Below are 20,138 nucleotides of genomic sequence, written 5' to 3'. Positions count from 1 at the left end.
AAGAAATAAATGAACGTAAAATGTATCTTTACATTATTTTAATATATTTGCAATCAATAAAAAAATTATTTTTTAATTTTATCTTATATTAATTTTTTTTTTAGATAAGGATTTGTCAAAAGTCTATTGAAATGTTACGTCTCACCCAAATCATTTATGTTCTCAAATTTTGTTGAAAATACTTTGGTGATGAGTCCCCTACTTGCCATAAATGTCCAATCCACATATATAATTGATGCGTGTTTAATAATTCCACATGGTCATGGAGGGTAGAACTGTCCAACCAGTTTCCTTTGAAGTTAATTTAAAAAAAAAAAACAAAATTGCAAAGGGACATATTTGTGTTGATGTCCCTATAGTTTGATTAATAGCTGTGGATTTATTTGGGCGGTTGAAGGAAGGGCAGTTAGCCGTTATATCAATTTTGCAGTTCCAATTTTGATTGGTCACCATGCATTTCATCACCTTTTTTTAGGCAATATGTGAATATAATTGTAAGCTAAAAAATGGAAAATAATTTTAAATTCTTTATGTCTAAATATATAATTTGTATGATTAACTTTTTTTTATCAATTATTTTGGAAAAAAACTCACTTTTTTATCAATTATATATTATTCATTTAAAATATTACCATCTGATTCATAATATTTATCGGTTAAAATTTATTTATCTAAACTAATAAATTAATTAATAGTCTTAATTTTAAAATAAAATTATAATAATTTATTTAAAATACTATTTGATGACCGCTGGATTTCTCCACCTCGGACTGGGGCCAGACCCATATCGTGAGCCCATCATTTGGGGGGTCCAAGGCCTTCCCCGTGAGACTGGTCCAGCCCGTTCCCCTCCAAATCGGACTCCAACCAATTTTCTCAATCAGGCCGGCTTAACCTCTTAGACTTGATGAATAGAACCTTCTTGGGCTAGGCCCGTGACTTATTTTCCGGTCCAGTCTGGAATCAGGAGGGAGACCCGCCTGTCCGTCATGTGGGTCCATACGCATGCGAGCCCGGAGAGAAACAGGGGCCGTTACGCATGGGACAGAGATCTGATTCCCTCGTACGTCCATATCAACGTAGCAGGAACAGGTGGTCCAATGATATACGTTCTGCTACACGTCACTAGCAGATAAAAGAAAACATATAAAAGGAGAAATACTCTCCTCTAGAGAAGAGGCTTTTTCTAGTTTTACAGAACCCATTGTAAATCATATTTTCTGGATCTCAGATCATTACTATTTAAATGGTTTTTTTTTCACATATTAGTATCAAAGGACTTAAATTAAACTTATAAGAATATATATAAAAAATAAAATTAATATTATTTTAAAATTCTTGAAATGATATATAATTTTTAAAAATGACGGATTAAAGTGGAGTACGTAAGAGTATAATTTGAAAAATTTCCACAAATAGACCATATATGTTTGCCGGAAAACATTTCCATTTTGAAGATAGAGTGAAGTGAATTAGTAAGGATTAGGCTATCAGAACTACCACAAGAAATTAAATTTCTTACGTGAATAAAAATGCCACTAAATATATAAAATTCGTGATAAAATTAAAATTACTATTATATCGTGCAGCTAAAATTATATTTTCCTTCAAAATTTTATAAAAAATCTGAGTTTGTTATAGTGTATAATGATTAGAAAATAGACGTTTCCATCAGTTTGGGATTCTTTGAAAAGAAAAGGAAATGGGTGAAAGTAGAGTTGAAATTTAAAGAAACTTCCTTCATAATTATCAAACCTAATATTATTGATTGAGAAGAAAAAGCTGGGAAGACACTATCCATAGCTACACACGTCTTATTCAAGAAGGTAGCTAAGAGTAGTTGAGATAATTAACTCTCTCTTTTTAATCATAATAACAATTTAATTAAAAATTATTTATTCATTTAAATAAATAATTATTTTCCATTTTAATTGGCATAAAATGGCTATATGGATACTATTCACGTGTCATTTTTCTTGTGTGGCTCAAAAGAAATAATTTTTTATTTTTTATTTTTTATTTTTCAAGAGAAATGACTCTCACCTACGTAATAATGGAGGTTTTCAAAATATATATAAATGGAGAGACACAAAGGGATATACAAACCTACCTTATAAACAGCTAAAATCAATACAAGCCTAGCTCTCTGTCTAGTGTTGGAGATATCGAAGAAAAAAACCATGAAGTTTCTTTCATGGAGTCCTTCTTCTTCTTCTTCTTCTTCTTCTGGTTTTTTAGTATTGGTGTTTGTAATGACAAGTATTCATGTGTGGACGACAACAGCATTGGTAAAGCTACCGCCAAACACTACAGTTCCAGCAATCCTGGTATTTGGGGATTCCATCGTTGATGCAGGCAATAACAACAATTTCACAACCCTAGTCAAGTGCGACTTCCTTCCTTATGGAATGGATTTCAAGGGAGGAATTCCAACAGGAAGGTTCTGCAATGGAAAGATTCCCTCAGACATCATAGGTAGTATCAATCTCTCTTTCTGTCTCATATACTAATGGAGAAACTATAGAATACTCCAGCTGTTCTATGTAAAGATGATTAAGCTAACAAATAAGCCAAAAAAAAAAAGTTTTACTTTGTAAGAAAAAATGTTTTAACAACATAGGTAAAAACTAAATATTGAGTATTATTATTTTTAATTTAGATAGATCAAAGTTGTGCATGAAAATTTTTTAGGTTATCAAATTTCTAATTTAATACTGTGCATCCATTCAGAAATATTGAGTAGATTGATAAGTTAATTTATGTAGAATGATTTAAAAATCTTCTCCACAGGTTTATTATCTTTATATATTATTTGATTTATTTTAAAAATTTGAAGGTTTATTTAATTTATTTTTAGAATTTAAAGAATTTAAATACTTAATAACTTATTTGATTTATTATATTATAAAAATCGAAGAGTTTATTTGAATTTGAAAAAGAGTTTAGATACTTGATGACTATTGATCTATTCTTTACGAATTAAAATCAGTTTTTGCTGAGTTTTATTAAAAAAAAATTATTAATGAGAGAAAAATTTATCGTTAAATATTAAAAATTAATTTTTAAAAATTATTAACTATTATTTTATTCAATCGTGAAATCATCATTAAAAATTTTTTAATGAAAATATTATAAATTGATTATTAATATTAATTATGATGATACAATAGTCGATCGTTAAAATTATAATAAAAAAAAATAAAATTTAATAAAAAATTATTATTTTTTATACATTAATTTTAAAATAGTAATAATAATTAAAAATAATTATACATCAATAATAATTAAGTATATAATATTTTTCATAAAAATAATAATTTATATTCATTTTAATTTTAAAAAAATTTATAAATTACATTTTTTTATTAATTTATAATAATTTTAAGTGATATATTAATATCCTCATTAAAATTCAATATAACAACAATCAATTGTATTTTTAATTGTTATATCTGGAACATTAATGAGAAAAAGTTAAATTAGTTATTATTTTTTTATTATTAAAAATTATATTTTTTAATATTTTTTAAATAATAACTTTAACAAAATTATTATATTTACACTAATGTGTAAAATGAAATATAATCTTCATAATGTTATTGTTAAATAAAAATTTGTTTTCAGCTGAAGAATTAGGAATCAAAGACACACTGCCGGCCTATTTGGACTCAACGGTGGCGTCTGCAGATCTCATAACAGGAGTCACGTTTGCTTCAGGCGGCGCAGGATATGATCCCTTGACATCAAAATTAGCCGTAAATTAATAATAATTATTCCCCCTCTATTTATTATAAATTGAATTAACAAATTTTTTATCTGTTAAAAAAATAAATTAATTAATCCTTTTATGTTATAAAGGTTGAGATAATTTGACAAGATTGATATTAAATGTGAAACCTTTTGACACAGTCGGTCATTTCCTTAGCTGATCAATTGGAATACTTCAAAGAATATATAGAGAAGCTGAAACGACTTGTCGGAGAAGAAAAAACACAATTCATCTTAAGCAATAGCTTGTATTTAGTGGTGGCAGGCAGCGACGACATAGCCAACACCTATTTTATTCTACGTGCTAGAAAATTACAATATGATGTTGCTGGCTACACCGATCTTATGGCTGATTATGCTTCTACTTTCGTCCAGGTAAATTTTTGTAAATTATTTTCTCCAATTACTGCAACGTGTAGAAGCTAATGGCAGACTAAGAGATAGTCGGAAAGATATTTTATTGTTAAAATTCTGTTTATTTGTCCAATTTTTTTGATATAAAATATATTGGAAAAGATAATTTATTTTTTATTGTTTTATTGAAATTTTTAAAAATAAATAATATTAATAAATTTATATATAGATAATTTAGTGATGTTAATAAAATATTTAAAATTTAGAAAATGACTTTATTTTCTTGAAAAGAAAAAAATATTTCTCATTAATCAAGATAATATTTTTATTTGATTAATTTTTTTGAGTATTCTAAAAATCAAAAAATTTTAAAAAAAATACTTTTATAAAAATATTTTGTTTGAAATAAAATGAAACATAAATTTTAATTTTATAATCAAAATTTTTAAAATTAAGTCTCCGTTTATTTGAAAAAATAACTTGCATTTAAAAAATAATTTATATGAAAAATATTTTTTATATAAATTATTTTTTAATAAAATAATTTATTTTTTATTATTAAATTTTAATTTAAAAAATAAAATATATTAACAAATTTATATACGAAGCTCTTAATAAAATCTTCAAAGATGACTTAAAATTTTATATGATGAGAAAAATATTTTCCATCGATTAATGTTTTTAAATACTCTAAATATTAAAATGTATAGAAAATATTTTTTTTCAACTAATTTAACAAAATATTATTTTAAACTTTTCATTGAAAGATCTAATAGTAAAGATGGAAGTTACAATCATATATAATGTTAGCCTCCATTTATTTATATAAAATATTTTTAAAGATATATTTTCTATACTTTTTAATATTGATTATTTTAAAAAATATGAATGGAAAATATTTTTGTTATTAATAATAATATTCTTTTTTAAAAAATAAGTATTTTTTAGAGTTTAAAAATTTATTAACAGTACGATATATAAATTTATTAGTATCTTTTATTTTTAACATTGCAATCAAATTATAGAGAATAAGTTGTTTTTTTAGAAAATATTAAAAAATATTTTCCAAAAATAGAAACTAAATTTTACAATAATTTTCAATATATTTGTTGATTTGTTAGAGAAAAAATAATTAGATATTATTAATAAATTTTATAATATTAAATTAAATATAATAACTCAAAATATTAAAAAGCTATATATATATTTTAAAAAGTAATTTCCATAAAAAATAATTTTTTCAACTAACTATTAATTTGTTATATATATAGTTTTAATAATGATAAAAAAAATATTTTTCAAAAAAGTTTCTTGCGGGAAACAAATGGAAGCTTAAAAATTCTTATTGTTTTGGGTGTTTGAATTTTTGTAAGGATTTATATGAGCTTGGGGCTAGAAGGATAGGAGTTTTCAGTGCACCACCAATCGGATGCGTGCCATCGCAGAGAACTTTAGCAGGAGGAAGTGAAAGAGACTGCGCCGACGATTACAACCAAGCAGCAACCTTATTCAACTCCAAATTGTCCGAAAACATTGATTCTCTTGCTACCAATCTCTCTAACAGCAAGATTGTCTACATAGATGTCTACAATCCTCTCCTCGATCTCATCCAAAACCCTAATAAATATGGTACGTAATTAATCAATTGGGTAATCACTAGCAGCTTCCAGAACAAAAATTAACTCTATTTTTTAATTTTTGCAGATTTTCAAGTTTCGAATAAAGGTTGCTGTGGAACTGGAAATTTAGAGGTTTCCATTTTATGTAATAAATTAATGTCAGGAATTTGTTCTAATGTTTCTGATTATGTATTTTGGGATAGTTATCATCCCACAGAAAGAGCATACCGTGTTCTTGTCTCACAACTTCTTTCCGTGTACGTGAACAAATTCTTCTGATCCTTGATTGATTCTTACTCCAATCTTGAATTTTCTTGTAATATCTATTTATTGAATTTTCTAAATGGTTTATTTCAAATTAATAAATTAAGTATGTTTGTAGTTATAAAAAAATAGATTTAATAAACGGTAAAAAATAATTATTGTATTTAGAAGAAATAAAGATAAAATTAAAATAAAAATTTTAATTTTTCAAAATAATAAATAATCTTGGATAAAATAATAAAATATTAAAATAGACAGTGAGAATATATTGTAAAATTTTTCTATAAATAGAATATATACCTTTCCTTGAAAAGCTTTCCATATTCAACATATTAGGCTACTAATCATTGAATACTGGAGTACGTATGGAAAGGGATAGATTCCATGCAATTAAGAAGAATTATATTCGGTTCAGTTGGGCAACATTGTTTTTTTTTTTTTTTTTTTTAAAAAAAAATTCCAGTGAAATAACTCCCCCATGTAATATTGGAAGCTTTGTCGATGTTTATAAATGACTCACAAACCTAGCCAGCAGCTACCTGTCTAGTGTTGGATATATATTGAAGAAAAAGCCATGAAGTTTCTTTCATGGAGATCTTCTTCTTCTTTTGATTTTTTAGTATTGGTGTTTATGATGTCGAGTTTTCATGTGTGGACGGCAACAGCATTGGTAAAGCTACCCCCAAACATTACAGTTGCAGCAGTTCTGGTATTTGGAGATTCCATAGTTGATGCAGGCAATAACAACAATCTCCAAACCTTAATCAAGTGCAACTTCCCTCCTTACGGGATGGATTTCGAGGGAGGAATTCCGTCAGGAAGGTTCTGCGATGGAAAGATTCCCTCTGACCTCATAGGTACTATCAATCTCTCTCGATCTCTCATATACTAATCGAGAAATTATAGAAATCCCAGCAATTTCACGTAAGGTGATTCGACATAAGGTTATTAAGATTATTGTGAAATAAAATTTGTTTTTCAGCTGAAGAATTGGGAATCAAGGACACGGTCCCTGCCTATTTGGACCCAACAGTGATGTCTGAAGATCTAATAACAGGAGTCACGTTTGCTTCAGGCGGCGCAGGATATGATCCCATGACATCACAACTAGTGGTAAATTAATAACAATTATTCCACCCTCCATTTATTATATTATTGATTTTCATTTTTTTTCAGGAAAAAAAAATATTAATATTAATTGTGAAAGTTTGTGACGCAGTCGGTGATTTCCTTAGCTGATCAATTGGAACTCTTCAAAGAATACATAGAGAAAGTGAAAGGAGTTGTGGGAGAAGAAAAAACAAAATTTATCTTAGGAAATAGCTTGTATCTAGTGGTGGCAGGCAGTGATGACTTAGCCAACACCTACTTTTCTCTACATGCTAGAAATTTACTCTATGATCTTCCTGCCTATACCGATCTCATGGCTAATTCTGCTTCTACTTTCATCCAGGTAAATTCTTGTAAATTATTTTCTCCAATTAATACAATAAATTAGGGCATGTAATTTTTTTGTAATTATTTTTGTTTGTTTAAATTATTTCTGGTAAGGATTTACATAACCTTGGGGCAAGAAGGATAGCAGTTTTCAGTGCAGCACCAATTGGATGCCTGCCATCACAGAGAACTTTAGCTGGGGGATTTCAAAGAGACTGTGTCGAAAACTACAACGAAGCAGCAACCTTGTTCAACTCCAAATTGTCTAAAAACATTGATTCTCTTAATAACAAACTCTCCGACAGCAAGATTGTCTACGTGGATGTCTACAATCCTCTCATCAATCTCATCCAAAACCCTAATAAACATGGTTATTCACCAACTCTTTCAACACCATAATCACTAGTTAATTTCCAGAAAAAAAATTAACTATTTTTTTTTTTTGCAGGTTTTCAAGTTTCAAATAGAGGGTGCTGTGGTACTGGGGATCTGGAGGTTGCTATTTTATGTAATGAATTAGTTCCAATCACTTGTGCTAATGTTTCTGATTATGTATTTTGGGACAGTTATCATCCCACAGAAAGAGCATATCGTGTTCTTGTCTCACAACTCCTAGAAATGTATGTCGACAAATTCTTCTAATTCAATTTTAGCTTGCTGTATTTCTCTTCTTGATGATCTGAGATCCTATAGGGTTTTACAAGGGTTTGTGTATTACAGAATGAGGCTTAAGTTTCCTGAGGAGGGGACTCCTCTTTTATACATTGTCTTGCTTGCTGGTGACGTGTAAAGGCCTCTCCAGGATTGGGCCACGCGTCTCTGCCATGCGGATTCGGAGGTACTAGGGTATCAGCCGCCTGCTCCATGCGTAACGGCCTCTGATTCTCCTCGTGCGTACGTTTAAGCGGATCTGCCAGGCTGTCTGGTGAATATTATTCTGGATCCTGGGTTGGGCCGAGAGTCGGGCCGGACGCTAGGCCTGAGAGGAGAGAGCCTGCTTCGTGTGGGCTGGGCCGTTATGAATGAAAAAGCTAGGCCGAGCCCGGTCTTGAAGGTTGAATGAGCCAGGCTTGTTGGGTATATCAGATACGTGGGCCTCTATGTTATGGGCCTTTAGCTGTGGTTAAGCCCCTGGTCCGGGGTGAAGAAATCCATCGGTCATCAATTGCCCCTTCACCTTCTCGGGAGTTATTGCTCCAACTGCCGAGGGGGTGAATATCAAGAACCATTATGGCCGCGTCTGTTCGTGTCTAGGTGTCTTTATAATACCCTTTCCTCTTTTTATCGTTGCGCAGTTTCTGAATCCTATCTGCTCTTTCCTCTTTCGGGCTTTTCTTTACTTTCCGCGTTCTCTGCTATCTTTGCTTTCTTGTCATCATTATCTGGACATGTCCTTTCTTTCCTTTCCCATGAATACCTTTTAAGGACTCTGACGGCATTAGTTGAGAATTCGGCTCCCATGTCCTGCAAAATACAAACTTTCGGATATATATTAACATCACCTCCTTACCAGTCCCAGGCATTTTGCTGGAGCAAAGGGATTTTTCTTTCGAATTTGTCTGTCTGTTTCCTTCTTCCAGCGGGATTTTTGTATTGCCCCAGGAATTTGCTTTAATCTCGCTTTTATCATCTCGACGGAAGATTATCCTAACTTATCTCTGTTTTGGGACCCTTTTGCAGTATCTGAGATGAAGATGAGTCAATTCAAAATTTTTGAGGATTGAAGGTTACCTCTAGGGAGTTTGAACGTTGTTTCAGAGATCCTTCTGGTAGGGCGGTCGATGGGTGGGACCATTCGGCAAGTTGCTGAAACTATTGCGCCCAGGACTTCTGGTCGACCTGCCCCCCTGTTATCTTCTTTTGATATAAATGGAAGTGGCACAAATGCTCAGCTTATTGTTCCTTTTGATGTGAAGTACCAGTATTATTGCTCCCTTCGATGTGAAGTACCAGTATTATGTGAGACTGAGATCTGCTGCACTCAGCCAAGTCTCCAGCGATTTCTTCGAATGTGTACTTCGCGATCTCTTCGGGGCCATAGCCCGAAGACTTATGTTTTTCATGCGTGATATACGAACAACATATAACATCTGAGCTTGTTCGTATGTATCGCGCATCACACTTGGGCAACCGAATGTTTGCCTATAGGGGAACAGTGAGAAACGCTTATGAGAATTGATTTGTTCAGTTCCTCTATAATAACGAGACAGATCTTGGCCTTTTCTAAAAAACTCGCATTCCGAGCTGCGAGAAGTCCTCCGAACTGAAGACTAGAATAGTAGGGTAGGTGATAATTGTAGATGATGAAGTATCCGGATATGTAAATCCTTTAAGGATAGTCTTCCATTCTGTAATGTAGGCCTTTGTAACGTGCTGTAACGTACTTTTCTTTTAATGAAATTCTTGTTTTTTACACATACTTGTTCTTTCTCTGTCATGGATGAAGTACTGATACTGCTCTTCTTCGTAGCTTTAGCCAACTAACTTTTGTTCCGTTTTCTTTTTTTTTTTTTTTTTTTTTCGAGCTGAATTGACCGTATTTCGCGAATTTCTTCTTTTAGTCGATGAGCCGAGCCTCAGGCCTACTAAACCAATTGGACGGGCGGTTTACTCTTCCGAGCTTGACTAACCGACCTGTGAGCTCGGTCTTTTCTTGATGGATTGAGCTTTGAGCCTCCTTTGGCCGACCGAGCTCTCAAGTTATGTTTTCCGAGCTCGACTAATCCGACCTGTGAGCTCGGCCTTTTAATCCTTGAGTTAACTTCTGAGCTCTCAGCTCTGTATGATCCCGAGGTGCTCTTGGCGCCTCTTTCCGATCTCACAGCCTTTGTTTAATAACGATAAATCAAATCTTATAACTTTTTAAGTGATGAGTAAGTCTGACCTTTATCATGCTCCCATTTGCTTGTACTTTTGAGTCTTTTCATGACTTGCCCCTCTGTTTCCTCGGCATTTACCATAGGGATGGTAAAGTAGTAGGCTAAGTTGCTCTGACTGATGAGTTGGGCTTGTATTATGTGGATGGCGAATGGACTTTTAAATGATGGGCTGTCATCGTGTACTTGGCCCTTGATAGATGTAGATAAGCCCAGCGATCATCCTTTTGCCCCTTTACCGTCTCGCCGGTTATTACCTAACCGTTGAGAGGGTAAACTTCGAGAACAATTAATGATCGCGCCGCTCCAAGGCAAAACTGTTCAGATCAACGCTCTGCCTCATAATTGCCTTTCTTTTCGAATTCCTTCTGTCTTTTGAAGAACTAGCTCTTGTCTGCTCTCTGTCTTCTTGCAACTCCTTCTACATTTTTTTCATCCCATCGTGTTCTCAGGTACGCTTCCTTGTTCTTCCATGGCAAGTTCAAAGCTTCCTGATGTTTTTGACCTTGAGTCGCATATTACACCTTCCAACATAACTAAGCATATTTCCCAGAGGCTCTTAGATACTCCACTGTATCTTATTCGAGCGCCTCTTCCCAATGAAAGGATAGTTCTTCCTTACCCTCCCCCTCCTGGTTTGATCGATCCCCAAGAGAATCGCCGTATAGTGTTCTTTCTAAAGCAAAGGGAATTCGGTCTGCCATTTCCTTTTTCCCCTTTCTTTGCTGAGGTCTTCGAATACTTCGGGGTAACTCCTCGGATGTTATCCCCAAATTCTATTTTATTCATGTCTTGTTTTGAGTGTATCTGTCTGGGTTGGGGTTTTACACCCACGGCCTGTCTGTTTGTCACCTTTTTCCGCCTGGTTAGGGCGAAGCAAAACTTCTATTACTTTTCCCCCCGTAATGGGTTATCTCTTCTCACGGGTTATAAGGATTCTATAAAGGGCTGGGTAGAGAATTTCCTTGTGGCGGACCTGAAATTAGGGTCCTGTCGATCGTGGAAAGTAGATCTAACGTGGGGAGAGATCTATCCGGGCTGTAACGATTTGCCCCAATTGAGTCTTATTGAGCAGGTGGGGCTGCTTTGACTGACTTCCGTTGAGAGGAAGTATGATGTCGAAAAGTGTATGTTTGCTTCCAACCTTAGGGATATCCGTGACACGAGTATAGTGCTTTGTCCAGTTATTTTGTTTCTTCTTTGCTCGTAATATCAGAAAATATGCTGACTCGTTATAACTTCTTGTTTTTTGCAGCTTCTGAGGTTAAAATGGATGGCATCAATTTCCCCAAGAACTTTGACCTGTCTCGGGAGAATATGCATGCAATTTTTGACGCCTTTGGGGATGGGCGTTCGGTAGCTGAGATTGCTGCGGAGCTGGCTCAGACTGCTTCCTTCAAGAAGGTTAGCCGACCTCCCGTCAAAGCTGCTTCTCGAGCTTCCAAGCCGAGCTCTCGCAGCACCAAGTCAGCTCGGTCATCTAGCCGCGGTGGGTCGAGCTCAACTTTGACGCTTGCCGAAGGGTCTAGATCTGCTCCAGCCTCCTCAGAGGTCGTGAGGGAAACTTCCTTAGCTATTGTGGAGCAGACCCAAGTTTTTGAACAAGTGGGACGGGGTGCTGCCCATTCTACTGAGGGGGTGTCAGGGGGAAAGTCAGAGTCCCCTGTTGAAGACAAGGAGACCTCGAGGATAGGGATGGAGATCATCTTCCTAGAGGATCAAAGCCCAGAGGTTTCTGCTAAAGGTGCCCCTGCCCCTGTGAGGACTGAGCCTGAGGGATCTGAGGGCGTCCCATCAAAGACCGGGGGCAAGCGTCCAACCCCTTCTGGAACGCCTGCCCCATCTCCTGCTCGGAAGAAATCCAGGACTGTTGCGGGTCCTTCTCCACCTCTTTCTCCCATTGGGAAGGGGAAAGGTGTTTCTGCTGTTCCTTCGTCGTCCCCTACTGACAACGTTCTGAACCTGTCAGGCATTACCTCTGACTCTCCGGCCACTGCTGTTGCCGCACTTCTCCGGGAGCGGATGTTCGGCGGAATAACAGAGGCTTCGGATCCTCGTCTTCTGGCCCTGACTGGTCACTTGGCCAGTTATACCAAGGAGCAGGTGTCCTTCCGATCTCGCTCCCGTGAGGAGCTCGGATCCACGATTAGAGAAATGCTTCTGATGGTAAGTTATTTTGTCACTTCTCTTTGAGTTTGCTTTGTTTCTTTTCTTGACAATTGTTCTTCCGTATTAGGTGTCGGGCCTATTTATGGAGGTGGATGCCCGTGACCTCTAGCTCCGGGAGTCCGTGGACCGCTGGATCGAAGAAGCGCGTCGCGATGAAAACCTGACTGCCACCAGTGACGCGAGGGGCCACCTGGCAGCCGCCCAGGAACAGATCCAGTCTCTCCAGGTGGAGTTGCATTCTGCGCTGGAGGCCTCTAAAAGAGCTGAGGACAGAGCGGCTGAGGCGGCAGAGCATAGCAAATCCCTGGGATCAGAGCTGTCTCGTACTCACAGGGTTCTCCAGGAGTCCGATGAGAGGGCAGCTGAGGTGGAAGCTCGTTGTGTAGAGGTTGTAAAGCAGCTGTCCTCTATGACAGCGGCCCTTCAGGAGAGGGATGAGGCTGTAAGCCAAAAAGCTGAGGTCCAACGCCAATATGAGGCCTTAAAAGCCGATTTTGAAGGGCTTCAAGCTCACCTGAATGAGGTGAAGGCTCAGAGGGAAAGTGCCCTAGCCCGGGTGGAGGTCCTTGAGCAGCAATTGGGCACAAACTCTGAACGTATCAAAGAGCTGTCTTCGTCGGCTGAAGAGTTCAACCTTCGCCAACAACAGCTAAAAAATGAAGTCAGGGCTTTGGAACGTAAATGTTTAGCCCTTCTCGAGGTGGTAAAGTATGCCGAAGGGAAGGCTCAGCTAAAGCGTGAACAGTGTATAGCGGAGTATCAGGAGTCTGATGAGCTGAAGGTTAAAATTGAACAGGCCTGTGAAGCTCATCTTCAGGACTACAAAGACTCTTCTAAGTTTAAGGAATTTGTAGCTGAGGCTTGTGAAGAACATCTTGACGAGTATAAAGCTTCTGGTGAAATGAAACAGGCTATCATTGATAGGGCCTTCCGCATGTATGTAACTGGCTACAACCGCGGTTTAAGAGAAGCTAGACAGGCTCCTGATATTCCTTTGGCCAAGCTTCGTAAGCGCGAAGTGGACTCAGATGGCGAGACAGTGCTATATGGGGAGGATGATTTCTCTTTGCCCCGAGGAGATTCCCGCAGGAACATAGACCGGCCAGCTGAGTCTTCTTTAGGGGAATCCGAGCTAGGGTCGGAGGAAGATGACCCTGATTCTGAGAAAGAAGGCCTCTACCCTGGGTCAGAAGTTGCCCCTACTATTAATGTTGAGAGCTCTGGTCCAAGGGACACCGAGCTTCCTTCAGAGGTGGCTGTAAATAGAGATAATGCAGGCGAGGGTGTTCTTACTGATGTAAGTCCTTTAAGGACTATTTATCCTCCCTCCTCACCGGAGAGATAAATTGTAATATCAGTTTCCTCTTTTTTATTCTTGTTTTTCGTATGTCTTGAAATTTATCTCTACTCTTCGTATTTGTGATGTAAACTACATATTTTCATTCATAATCTCTGAATTAATCTTTGCGAGCTCAGCTCTTAGCTGATAGTCTGAGAGATCAAATCTCGTACCTTTTTAGTGGCAACTATCATGTCTGTTTTTTGCTTTTAGTCCTTCCTGCTTGGTTGTGACTGTGTTTATTTGTTCCAGATAAACTGATTTAGGCTTTGATTATGGCCTTTTTATCCCCCTAAGGATTTCTTCATTTATGAGTTCTTTTAGGGAGAGAGCTCGGCCTCTTTCATTGGCCTTTATTCCTTCAGCTTTTGAGGATGTAAGTGTAACAGCCCGGAAACCGAACTGCCACCGGCACTAGGATCCAGATCGACTTAAGGTCGCCGGGACCCGTAGTAAGCCTGCTATCCTGTCTGTATACCTGTGACATCCCATACATGATCATACATTTGCTGTAAAAACATAAAACTTTTCTTCATTCCAAGGCTTAACCTGTGCATGCACGCTCTCTGTTCTCTACTAATCCCTACTAGAGCTCCTCATGGCTCTAGGCGGATCACACTCATGATGTTAAGCCTGGTTTTGCTCATAAACATACAACAATATATGTAAACATAAACTGATCATGTGAAAAGAACAAGGGATTACAACTCTTATAGTCAAGCACCATTCTATACACTATACATAAACCTTATCTCTTTACATGTACATGTCCACACTAGCTATTACAAGACTCTGTACTCTTCCTGTACCCTGCTGAGTTCTCTCTGATCTCTGAACCTGCACCACTGAAGTTAGGGGAGAGGGATGAGCTACGATAGCCCAGTGAGTAGAATAGGCAAATATAGGTGATAAAACATGCTCTCATGGAATGCAACACATAATCACATAACCTCGGCCGGACGGATCAAAACTCCCTCTATCTCATCTGGGGTACCTAAGTACCATGTGCCTGGTCCCCGTAGGGCTGTTCCAGGTCTTTGTATATGTGCCTGGTCCCCGTAGGGCTGTTCCAGGTCTTTCCTCTGAGGGCTAATGAATCCTCACGAAGTCCGTGCCGTCTCACATAAGTAATGTACAAGGAGCCATGCCAAGTACAAGGATAAATGCAATGCATCATCTTTGTGTACACTAATGCACTCACCCTAGAGCATATTCATGATGCATGAAGCATGATAAAATATTCAGTTGTCAGATTAAAACATTAAGTTACGTTCCACTCACCTGGTTATCTCTGAACTGACTCTGCAGGTTCTGACACTGGACTCACTGCTGACCTCCCTGATTCCTCTGGTCCGTACCTACACAGGTGGACTCAAATGAGGGACTAAACTCACTCAAGAACATCTCTACGAAACTCCCCAAAACCCCTCTAAACAATCCTAAAACCATCACATAAAACATGCAAAGGAAAGCTAGACAGGGCACTTTCGGCGGCAGGTTCGGCGGCCGAAACCCCACTCCAGAGACGAAACTCATGCATGTTCGGCGGCACCTTCGGCGGCCGAAGGTCTCGTCCAGAGACGAAACTCACACACTTTCGGCGGCCGAACGCCCTCTTTCGGCGGCCGAAAGTCCCTTTCTAAACCGAAAGCCTAGCTTTCGGGGGCAACCTTTGGCAGCCGAACTGCCTCCTCAAAGGGTTCGGCGGCCGAACCTTCCTTCGGCGGCCGAACCTGGTTTTGCCCGAAGGGCAGAACCCTGCTCTGTTTCATGCAGACTTTGCCCAAAAACCTACCAACATGCATATCAACTACTCCCAACTAGCATATCCACATATATATGCACAAAGGGGTCTACAACTACCCTAAAACCCCAAACAAACATAGCACATAACACTTAAACATGCTGGAACACCACAAATCACCAAAAACCACACCTAAACCTAAACATGCAAACTACCCATACAAACTTCATAAAACCTTTCAAAATCATCAAAGAAGCTCAGGATCTTCACTTACCTCTTACACAACTTGAGGATGAAGGATCCTAACGTGGAGATATGAAGAAAAGCTCTTCCAAAGCTCCAAGCTTCAAAACTTGCTTCTTTTGCTCAAAACCTTCATAAATCACCAAAACTCTTAAAACTCTTGAAAGATTTGATGAAAATCATGGAAAACATGAAAGTCAACGTAGGAGAGGCTGAAACTCACCTCTGGCTGCAAGTGGAGGAGAAATAACCTCCTTCCACCGACCCTTGGCCCTTTTATAGGTGGCTGGCCAGACCACCTTCGGCAGCCGAACGTGAAGCCGCAACCATGCAATGTTCGGCGGCCGAAAGTGACCTTCGGCGGCCGAACCTTTGCATTTCTCCCTTGTTGCTTTTCTGTCAAAACTCAAGTCTTTTAACCCTTCAAAACATGAAAACCAGTGAAAATACCTTGAAAAACATATGCATTACCCTTCTCGAGGGTTCCGACACCCGAGATTCCACCGGACTATAGGAATTCCGATGCCGGACTCGAGCCGGGTATTACATTCTCCCCCCCTTAAGAACATTCGTCCCCGAATGTCCCTAACACAACATAAACACATAGAAAAGGGGAAAACTAACCTTAAAACAGATATGGGTATTGCTGGAGCATGGACTCTCGAGTCTCCCACGTGCACTCTTCTAGGTTGTGGTGGTTCCACAAAACTTTCACCATTGGTATCTCCTTGTTTCTCAGCTTTCTGATCTGGGTGTCAAGGATCCGCACTGGCTGCTCTATATAGGTGAGATCACTTAAGATTTCCACCTCAGGTTCACTCAGAACCTTCTCTGGATCTGACACAAACTTTCTCAACATAGAAACATGGAATACCGGGTGAATTCGTTCCATAGAAGCCGGTAAATCTAGCTTATACGATACAGGCCCGATCTTCTGCAAGATCTCAAAGGGACCAATGTACCGTGGGGCCAGTTTACCCTTCTTTCCAAACCGAACCACTCCCTTCATCGGAGACACCTTAAGCAATACCATATCCCCCTCCTGGAACTCTATCTGCTTCCTACGGATGTCTGCATAACTTTTCTGTCTGCTTACAGCTGTTCTGATCCTCTCTCTGATGATAGGCACTAACTTGCTGGTTATCTCAACTAACTCTGGCCCTGCAAGAGTTTTCTCTCCTACCTCTTCCCAGCAAACAGGTGTTCGGCACTTCCTCCCATACAAAGCTTCATAAGGGGCCATCCCTATGCTAGCATGATGGCTGTTGTTGTAGGCAAACTCCACCAGAGGTAGATGCTGCCTCCAAGAACCGCCAAAGTCTAACACACACATTCTCAGCATATCTTCAATGGTCTGGATGGTTCTCTCAGACTGACCGTCTGTCTGTGGATGGAAAGCAGTGCTGAAATCTAACCTTGTGCCCATTTCCGTTTGCAGACTCCGCCAAAACCTGGAGGTGAACTGAGGTCCTCGATCTGATACTATCGACACTGGAACTCCATGCAACCTTATTACCTCGTCTACATACACCTGCGCCAACTTGTCCACAGAGTAGTTACTCCTGACTGGAATGAAGTGAGCAGATTTAGTGAGTCTATCCACAATCACCCAGATGGAGTCTAGTCTGTTAGACGTCGCCGGTAAGCCCACTACAAAATCCATAGCTATGTTTTCCCATTTCCATTCTGGAATCGGCAGTGGGTTAAGCATTCCAGCCGGCTTCTGGTGCTCTAACTTCACCCTTTGACATGTCTCGCAGGCTGACACGAACTGTGCCACTTCTCTCTTCATTGCTGGCCACCAATACACCCTTCTCAGATCTTGATACATCTTGGTGGCTCCCGGGTGAATGCTATACCTCGCATTATAAGCGTCCCTCATAATGTCTGCCTTCAAACTGCTATCATCTGGTACACATAACCTCTTACCGTGCCGAAGAATCCCCTCACTATCAAATCTGAACTCTGCACTGTTGCCCGACTGAACAGTCCTGGCAATCTTCACTAACTCGGGGTCTTCGTGCTGTTTCAGAGCCACTTGCTCTAGAAACACTGGTGTCACTCTCATCTGTGCGATCAAAGCACCTGTACCAGATAACTGCAACTGTAACCCTTCTTCCACGAGCTTGTAGAAATCCTTCACCACCGGTCTTCTCTCTACTGCAATGTGGGATAAGCTGCCAAGTGACTTTCGGCTTAAGGCATCAGCTACAACATTAGCCTTGCCCGGATGATACTGGATCTTACAATCGTAATCACTGAGCAATTCTACCCACCGTCTCTGCCTCAAGTTTAACTCTCTCTGACTTAAGATGTGCTGCAGGCTCTTATGATCCGTATAGATCTCACATTTTACCCCATAGAGGTAATGCCTCCACATCTTAAGTGCAAAGATAACAGCTGCCATCTCCAGATCGTGTGTCGGGTAATTCAGCTCGTGCTTCTTCAACTGTCTAGAAGCATAAGCTATCACTTTGTCATTCTGCATCAACACACAACCTAATCCCACTCGGGATGCATCACAGAACACTGTGAAATCTTCATCACTAATCGGCAGAGCTAACACCGGTGCTGAAGTTAACCGTCTCTTCAACTCTGCAAAACTTTCCTCACATTCCTCTGACCACACAAACTTCTTATTCTTTCTGGTCAGTCTGGTCATAGGAGCAGCTATCTTCGAAAAGTCCTGAACGAACCTCCAATAGTAACCTGCCAAACCCAGAAAACTCTTGATCTCGGTCACCGTAGTGGGTGTAGGCCAGTTGGCTACTGCCTCTACCTTTTTGGGATCTACTGCTATACCGTCCTCTGATACAACATGTCCCAAAAAGGAAATGCTCCTTAACCAGAACTCACACTTGGAGAACTTGGCATACAAGCCATGCTCTCTCAAGGTTTGCAGCACTATCCGCAGATGCTGGGCATGGTCCTCTGCAGTCCTGGAGTACACCAAGATATCATCAATAAAGACGATCACAAAACGATCCAAGTACTCCCTGAAAACCCTGTTCATGAGATCCATGAATGCTGCAGGGGCGTTAGTCAACCCGAACGGCATCACAAGGAACTCATAATGCCCATATCTGGTTCTGAAAGCAGTCTTGGCTACATCTCCTTCCCTGATCTTCAACTGGTGGTATCCGGATCTCAGATCTATTTTAGAAAAACAACCTGCTCCTGCCAGCTGGTCGAATAGATCATCGATCCTGGGTAAAGGATACTTGTTTTTGATCGTGACTTTGTTCAACTGTCTGTAGTCGACACAAAGTCTCAGAGGTCCATCCTTCTTTCTGACAAACAATACTGGAGCACCCCAGGGTGAGGTACTCGGGCGGATGAAACCCTTCGCTACCAAGTCCTGTAACTGCTCTTTCAACTCTCGCAACTCTGCTGGTGCCATCCTGTAGGGAGGAATAGAGATTGGTCTGGCATTGGGCATCAACTCAATCTCGAACTCTATTTCCCTATCTGGTGGCAGTCCTGGAAGCTCTTCAGGAAACAAATCTGGGAAATCTCTAACAACTGGTACTGAGGATGGTTCCCTAACCTGACTGTCTAGCTCTCTCACATAAGCTAGGAACCCCTGACACCCCTTCCTTAACATTCTACGAGCCTGGAGGGCTGATATCAAACCCCTAGGTGTCCCTCTCCTGTCTCCTCTGAAGACACACTCTGACCCATCCTGGTCTCTGACACTGACTACCTTGTCTCTACAGTTCAGGGTAGCATCATACGTAGATAACCAGTCCATCCCTAGAATGACATCAAAATCTGTCAACTCTAGAACCACCAGGTCAGCTGGAAGGTATCTACCCTCTATGCACACTGGACTGAACCGACAGACTGACTCTGCCAAAGATGGATCACATTTGGGTCCACTGACCCATAGAGGACACTCTAACTCAGACACCATCAGACCCAACCTCTCTGCAGCTCTAGAAGAAATGAAAGAGTGAGAAGCACCGGGGTCCATTAAAGCATACACCTCTGAACACCCAATGATGAGATTACCTGACACCACCGTGTTCGACGTGTCTGCCTCCTGCTGAGTCAGGGTGAAAATCCGTGCTGGGGCTGACGGACCTGCACCTCGGGAACCCATCCCTGATGAAGAGGCTGCCCCTCTTCCTCTTCCTCTGCCACTGCTTGGTGGTACGGCTGAAGCTACTGGCTGTACTACACTGCCCGTACTCATCTGCTGGGATGGTGCAACCAAAGTCGCCTGAGGACATTCCCGTGCATAATGTCCCTCCTGCCCACATCTATAGCAGGCTGTGGATCCCAACTGACAAGCTCCTCTATGCTGTTTGCCACACCTCTTGCAC

General features: G+C 39.3%; 2 protein-coding genes across 2 annotated transcripts; both read left to right on the top strand.

Annotated features, from left to right (window-relative positions):
- The first annotated feature begins 2,116 nt into the window (after positions 1 to 2,116).
- Positions 2,117 to 6,061, top strand: LOC110615084 (GDSL esterase/lipase EXL3). Its single transcript, XM_021756789.2, has 5 exons — positions 2,117 to 2,475; positions 3,625 to 3,755; positions 3,910 to 4,143; positions 5,496 to 5,751; positions 5,827 to 6,061. The coding sequence occupies exons 1-5, from the start codon at positions 2,181 to 2,183 to the stop codon at positions 6,018 to 6,020; spliced, it is 1,110 nt and encodes a 369-aa protein (XP_021612481.1). The 5' UTR covers positions 2,117 to 2,180; the 3' UTR covers positions 6,021 to 6,061.
- A 430-nt stretch (positions 6,062 to 6,491) lies between these two features.
- Positions 6,492 to 8,251, top strand: LOC110615085 (GDSL esterase/lipase EXL3). Its single transcript, XM_021756790.2, has 5 exons — positions 6,492 to 6,862; positions 6,988 to 7,118; positions 7,225 to 7,458; positions 7,557 to 7,812; positions 7,891 to 8,251. Exons 1-5 carry the CDS (start codon positions 6,580 to 6,582, stop codon positions 8,082 to 8,084), a joined length of 1,098 nt encoding a protein of 365 aa, XP_021612482.1. The 5' UTR covers positions 6,492 to 6,579; the 3' UTR covers positions 8,085 to 8,251.
- Positions 8,252 to 20,138: the final 11,887 nt, after the last annotated feature.

The sequence above is a fragment of the Manihot esculenta genome, chromosome 5 (genome assembly GCF_001659605.2).
Source record: "Manihot esculenta cultivar AM560-2 chromosome 5, M.esculenta_v8, whole genome shotgun sequence".
NCBI lineage: Eukaryota > Viridiplantae > Streptophyta > Magnoliopsida > Malpighiales > Euphorbiaceae > Manihot > Manihot esculenta.
This window is presented reverse-complemented; position numbering and strand designations above follow the sequence as displayed.

Coding starts and splice junctions, on each gene's coding strand:
- LOC110615084 (XM_021756789.2), top strand. CDS start 2,181: ATGAAGTTTCTTTCATGGAGTCCTTCTTCTTCTTCTTCTTCTTCTTCT. Junction 2,476..3,624: donor GATTCCCTCAGACATCATAG/GTAGTATCAATC, acceptor ATTTGTTTTCAG/CTGAAGAATTAGGAATCAAA. Junction 3,756..3,909: donor CCTTGACATCAAAATTAGCC/GTAAATTAATAA, acceptor CTTTTGACACAG/TCGGTCATTTCCTTAGCTGA.
- LOC110615085 (XM_021756790.2), top strand. CDS start 6,580: ATGAAGTTTCTTTCATGGAGATCTTCTTCTTCTTTTGATTTTTTAGTA. Junction 7,459..7,556: donor CTGCTTCTACTTTCATCCAG/GTAAATTCTTGT, acceptor ATTTCTGGTAAG/GATTTACATAACCTTGGGGC. Junction 7,813..7,890: donor CCAAAACCCTAATAAACATG/GTTATTCACCAA, acceptor TTTTTTTTGCAG/GTTTTCAAGTTTCAAATAGA.